We start from the raw sequence: 5,900 nt of genomic DNA, 5'->3' as shown, positions 1-5,900 counted from the left end.
AGTTTTATTGGGACATTGGAGATTACATACTGAAATGGCAGTTTGGAAAGGTTTCTTTGAGGTGGCCCAGTTGAAGCAAGTAACCAGCAGCTGGAGCACAAACTCCAGAGACGGTTTTGATAGATGTGAAGTTCATTGAACTGAGCTGCTGCCTTCACAAGGGTGATAGGTGAAAACAATATGCAGATGATCCTGAAGAATATGTGGTTTTAGGGCGCTGACCCCTATGCAAGCAAAAATCTGCACTTGATTTTACAGTCCGCCCTCTGTATCTGCAGTTCCACATCCATGATTCAACCCACTGGGGACCGTGTAGTACTGAGTACATATTTAGTGAAAGAAAGCTGCATATAAACGCAGTTCAAACCTGTGTTCAAGGGTCAACTATTTTGAAGGCTACGTTGCTCCCTGGGGGTGGTTTGCGGTTTTCAGCTGGGTCCTCTGAATCAGGGAGAAACTTCCTCAGTGGAGAGGTGAGGGTGAACCTTGAAACCAGCCTCTGAGTATTCAACCCCATCCCTCCGCAAGCACTGACACCTCAAGTGTGTCTGGGGAGTGGAGAAGCTTGGTGAACCCCTCGAGGTTGAACCAACATTTACCAAATGCATTTGCTCTGGATTCTGCCCAGCACCAGGCGCTGAGAGGCAGCGAAGCACAGTGAGAAGAGGTTTTGGAGAATTCATATTCAGGGTTTGGATTCCTCTGCCCAGCTTGAGGCAGAGCCACTCTCAGCTCCTGGGAGAGCCTGGAACCCTGGAGCCGTGGGGCAGCCTGGTCTGAGGGGGGCGCTCTGCACCACCCTGGCTGCATCCTGGCTAGGGCCCTGGCCTCTTCCGGCCAGTCTGCTCTCAGTGGGGTGGGGTCAAGCTGAAGGGGCTGGCTGTGCGCTGGAGCCCGAGTGAGCTGCCTGCTAATGGGGCTGGGCCACCCCGCACGGCTCTCTGGAGGCTGGACAAGGCTGGGATTGTTCTCTGGCTCCCCTTTGTCTCCCACTCCCCGCCCAGGCCTGGCCCGCCTGCCCGCCACTCTCTTCTCCCTCCCATTGGCCCGGCTGGCAAGAGCCAGGGACTCCACCCGTGGAGCCCGGGGCCTGCCGACCCACCGGCTTAGGAGCGCCCATCAAACTCTGGGTAAGGAAGCTCACCTGGGGCCAAGACGCCCGTTCTGGGGAACTAGAGGCCACTCGCCTGCTCCGGCCGGCCCCTCCCCCATTTCCATGGCTCCAGCACAAACTACTTCAGAGACCTCTGAACCCCAGTGCTGAGGGAAGGGACCCTGAGGGGAGCTAGACGCCAGCATCTTCCTGGTCCACCCCTCCCCCAGGCAGCTTGGGCCGCACTCAGGATAGGTCAGAATACCCCCATCCCACTTCCGGGAGGGGTCATCTATCTTAGTTTCTTTTTGTTTTTTGGCTGCGCCCCGAGGCTTGTGGTAGTGGGATCTTAGCTCCCCGACCCGGGATCAAACCCAGACCCTCGGCAGTGAAAGCACAGAGTCCTAACCACTGGACCGCCAGGGAATTCCCGGGGTCATCTATCAAATCTCAGCCAGGGTGCAGGGACTAGGGACCAGGTCGGCCTTGTGCCCAGCAGGGTCCCCAGCACCCAGCTCAAGGGCAGAGGGCCCCCAAAATGTTGAAAGACAGGAACAGAGGCTTGGGGTTCAGGCTGGCGGTGTGAGGGCCCAGAGTGTGTGCGGAGCAAACATGCACACAGAGAGTAGGCAAAGCGATGACAGGAAGAGGCACGGGGCGGGGCTGGAAAGTTTTGGCCTGGAGAGGCGGGAGGAGTGTCCTGTTCTCCCTCCTCCTGGGGCAGCTCCACCCGCCCTGGTGGCCCAGCCCATCCACTTGTGCCAAGGAATGTGCCTGGGAGAGGCAGCCTGGGAGGCGGGCGGGCGGGGCAGCAAAGCTGCGGCCACCCGGAGGCAGCACACAGGTCTGAGGCTGAGGGGCCGGGGCTCAGGTGGGGCAGGGACCCCCAAATGCCCCCCCCGGGGCACACGTGTAGTCTTCAGAGAAGAGCCAGGCATCCCCCTAATTCCTTGTCCCACCGGTAGGCATCTGGCCTCTCCAAGAATTCTCCCTGAGCACCCTAAGTTGTCTGTGCTCAGCCCAGGCACTGTGAGCCAAGGAGCTTTCTGGTGCTGGCGATGGCGGTGGTGGTGTGTGCTTAGGCGCTCTCTGTGCTGGCCTCCGTAAGTCAGGGTTCTTCTGAGACAAAAACTGGGGGTTGGGGACCTGGCTCCAGGGTCCAGGGTTACTGAGGCAGCCTTCTGGCTGAGGAGGACCCTCCAATCCTTGCTGAGTCGAGGCTGACCAGCTCCTCTCAATGGGGGAACTAAATAGCCCCCAGGCTAGGCTGGGGAGGGGTTGGGGTTATGACCACTGGGGAAGCTGGGCCAGCCTCCCCTGGCCTGAAGGAAGCAGCTTGGTGGCCAGCTACCACTCGCATGCATGTCCGGGTACACAGCCTACCCTGGGACTCAGTGACCAGGTTCAGCCTGGACCTGGGCGAAAAGGGACCTGTGGATGGGGGCAGATACCTAATTCCCCCCCCCCCCCGCCCTTTGTCTCTAGGTCAACGTGGAGGTGCCGGGCCACCATGCTCAGTCTCAAGCTGCCCCAACTCCTTCGCGTCCACCAGGTCCCCAGGGTGAGGGAGTCACCAACTCCTACTTCTCAGGGGACTGGCTGGGGCAAAGTTTCTTCTCTTTTTGCAAGTGCAGAAGTCCCTGCTCTAGGCTAACTCTTATCCCTGCCATTTCAGTGTGGGACTCTTCTGCTCTCTAAGGAACAGGCTTGTGACCTGCTCCCTAGAGCCCAGAACACTCTTTTATCCAGAGTCGGCTTCCTCAGAGCACCCTGTGTCCATCCTATCTTGTCCCCTTACTCTGCCTCTTCTGTTTCTCACCTGCTCTCTGGGTACTGGAAACTGTGGTGAGATGGGGTTGGATTTAGTTTGACTTTGGGGCCATTGTGATCTCCAGCCCATTCCCTTCCACCCTGCTTCCAGAGAAAGGGTGGGACACAGTGGAGTCCCTTGGAGAGAAAGGGTGGGACACAGTGACTCCTCTCCTCCCTTGCCCCCCACAACCCCAGGTGTTCTGGGAAGATGGTATCATGTCTGGCTACCGCCGCCCCACCAGCTCGGCCTTGGACTGTGTCCTCAGCTCCTTCCAGATGACCAACGAGACCGTCAACATCTGGACTCACTTCCTGCCCACTTGGTGAGGGAGGCTCTGTCCCAGGCTTGGGCCTCGAGCTCAAGGGGGTACTCAGGCGGACCGGGACCGTCCGGGCCCGCGGGCTGCACTGGGAGTCGCTGGGGGTCCGGTGGCCTGAGCACGTGCCTGCCGCAGGTACTTCCTGTGGCGCCTCCTGGCGCTGGCGGGAGGCCAGGGCTTCCGGTCGGAGCCCTACCACTGGCCGCTGCTCGTCTTCCTGCTGCCCGCCTGCCTCTACCCGTTTGCGTCGTGCTGCGCGCACACCTTCAGCTCCATGTCACCCCGCGCGCGTCACATCTGCTACTTCCTGGACTACGGCGCGCTCAGCCTCTACAGCCTGGGTGAGCCCCGCGGCGGAGGCTGGGGCGGTGGGCAGGGGGGCGGGGGCGTTCCGGGGCGGGGCGGGGGTGTGGCGCGGGGTCTCCGGGGCGGGGCCTCAGCTCCCCTCCCCCCCTCCCCCCCGCCAGGCTGCGCCTTCCCCTATGCCGCCTACTCCATGCCGGCCTCCTGGCTGCACAGCCGCCTGCACCAGCTATTTGTGCCCGCCGCCGCACTCAATTCTTTCCTGTGCACCGGCCTCTCCTGCTACTCCCGGTGGGTTCTCGGCCAGTGGTGAAGGGGAAGGCGGAGGGACAGGACAGAGCACCCACAAACACCTGGACACCCAGGACCACTGGGGTGTGCCTGCGTTTCACTGCTCTTGAACAACATTGGTAACAATGGGACCGTTTATTGAGGACTTACTGTGCCCAGACCCTGTGCACCAGCACCATCCCTGCGCTGTCTCTAACTCTCACAAGCCACCTAAGAGGCAGGTGTCTATCCCCGTCTAACAGCTGTTGTCACTCACAGAGGAGTCATGTGGCCTAAGGGCTTTCATAGCCACTAAGCTACACTGACATTCCATCTTGGCCAAAGGTCCCCTGCCCTCCTCTGACCCCCACCCCAGCATAAGGATGGTGACCAGCCTTTCACTCCCGCCTCCCAGGTTCCCAGAGCTAGAAAGCCCTGCGCTCAGTAAGATCCTCCGCACGGCTGCCTTCACCTATCCCTTTCTGTTCGACAACCTCCCGCTCTTCTATCGGGTAAGGCTCCTGCTTTCCTGTCCTGACCCTCACAGTGCCCACTCCCAGCCCTGCCCCCTCGATCCCTGACTCAGCCCTGCTGCCCACCCTCCTAGCCCAGCACCCAGTCCAGCTGTGCCCTCCCCCTCCTCATCCTCACCAGATCCCAGACACATGATGTCCACCCCCAAAGCCCCTCCCCGTCAACCCTGCTTTTCCTTTGCCAGCTCGGACTGTGCTGGGGCAGGGGCCACAGCTGTGGGCAGGAGGCACTGAGCACCAGCCACGGCTACCACCTCTTCTGCGCGTTGCTCACTGGCTTCCTCTTTGCCTCCCACCTGCCTGAGCGGCTGGCACCAGGACGCTTTGATTACATCGGTGAGAGCAGACCTGGCCTGGCCCAGGAGGGGATGGGGAGACAGCTCCCCAGAGCACAGAGTGAACTGAGTAAAGGAGAGTATTCCTGGCAGGGCCCTCAGGGTCCAGGCCCAGCCCCAGTCCTCAGACAACAACAAAACCAGCAGCCTGTAGGCCAGGGGCTCTGTGCACAGCAGCTCACTCACTCTTGCCAATAACTCTGGGAATTGGGTTTCTTATTCCCAGTTTTAGGGGAGTAGCAGGCCCAGAGGATGTGGTGCTCACCATGGGTCACAGGATGAGTTGGGGCAGCCCTGGGGATGGGGTATGTGCCCTCACACGCCCATCCTCCCCACAGGCCACAGCCACCAGCTATTCCACATCTGTGCAGTGCTGGGCACACACTTCCAGCTGGAGGCGGTGCTGGCTGATATGGGATCTCGCCGAGCCTGGCTGGCCATGCAGGAACCGCCGCTGGGCCTGGCGGGCACAGTGGCCACACTGGGCTTGGCAGTGGCTGGGAACCTGCTCATCATTGCTGCTTTCACAGCTTCCCTATTTCAGGCTCCCAGTACGTGCCCCCTGTTGCAGGGTGGCCCGCTGGAGAGGAATACAAAGGCCAAACTACAGTGAGGCCCCAGCTCTGAGCCTGCCCTGGAGGGAAGCAGAGGCCAGGTGCCCCCCCCCCCGCCCCCGCCCCCGTGCTGGGGAGGAGCCCAGACCCAGGCCTGATAAGACAGGGGCACTTCTGAGCCTGGAACCAAGAGGAGTGGCTGAGGAGAGAGTGCGGAGATCAGAAGGCAGAGGAGAGGAGAGGGGCTGGGAGGCTGGTAGAGAGTAGGAGGGTCAGGGAGGGTGCTCTTGATGGGGCTGGGGGAAGTGCTGAGGGTCTGAGAGGGGAGGTGCGTGTGTCCAGGCTGGAGCTGCCCCACCTGCCATTGAAGGCTGGGATGGGGAGGTGTTGGGCCCTTTCATCTGGTCCCATCTCTGGTGCTCCTGGAGTTTCTGCTCAGCCCAGGCAAGAACTAACATGACTAACCCAGGCCCATCCTGAATGCTTATTAACCAGGCCAGGAGGCCCGCTACTGCCCCCACCCCCAAACCAGGCAGTACCATCTACCGGAAGCTCTTTGCCTATGGCGATGAGGCTGTCTGTCCTGGTCACAGCCGTGTACTCCAGGCGTCCAGGCCTTTGGGATCTGGTCTATTTGGGTGTGTCACGGATGGGGCAGTGGGTTGAGGTGGGGGAGGGTG

The 5,900-nt window shown here is 60.8% G+C and overlaps 1 protein-coding gene across 1 annotated transcript; it reads left to right on the top strand.

The window, feature by feature from the left end:
- The first annotated feature begins 999 nt into the window (after window positions 1-999).
- On the top strand, window positions 1,000-5,416 carry PAQR6 (progestin and adipoQ receptor family member 6). The gene is made up of 8 exons (XM_060008247.1): window positions 1,000-1,130; window positions 2,579-2,654; window positions 3,101-3,228; window positions 3,361-3,566; window positions 3,693-3,819; window positions 4,214-4,310; window positions 4,517-4,667; window positions 5,005-5,416. The coding sequence occupies exons 2-8, from the start codon at window positions 2,604-2,606 to the stop codon at window positions 5,277-5,279; spliced, it is 1,035 nt and encodes a 344-aa protein (XP_059864230.1). The 5' UTR covers window positions 1,000-1,130; window positions 2,579-2,603; the 3' UTR covers window positions 5,280-5,416.
- The last annotated feature ends 484 nt before the right edge of the window (window positions 5,417-5,900 follow it).

Source organism: Delphinus delphis, chromosome 1 (genome assembly GCF_949987515.2).
Source record: "Delphinus delphis chromosome 1, mDelDel1.2, whole genome shotgun sequence".
In the NCBI taxonomy this organism is placed as follows: domain Eukaryota; kingdom Metazoa; phylum Chordata; class Mammalia; order Artiodactyla; family Delphinidae; genus Delphinus; species Delphinus delphis.
Note: the sequence above shows the minus strand (reverse complement) of the source record. Positions and strands in the feature narration are given on the sequence as shown.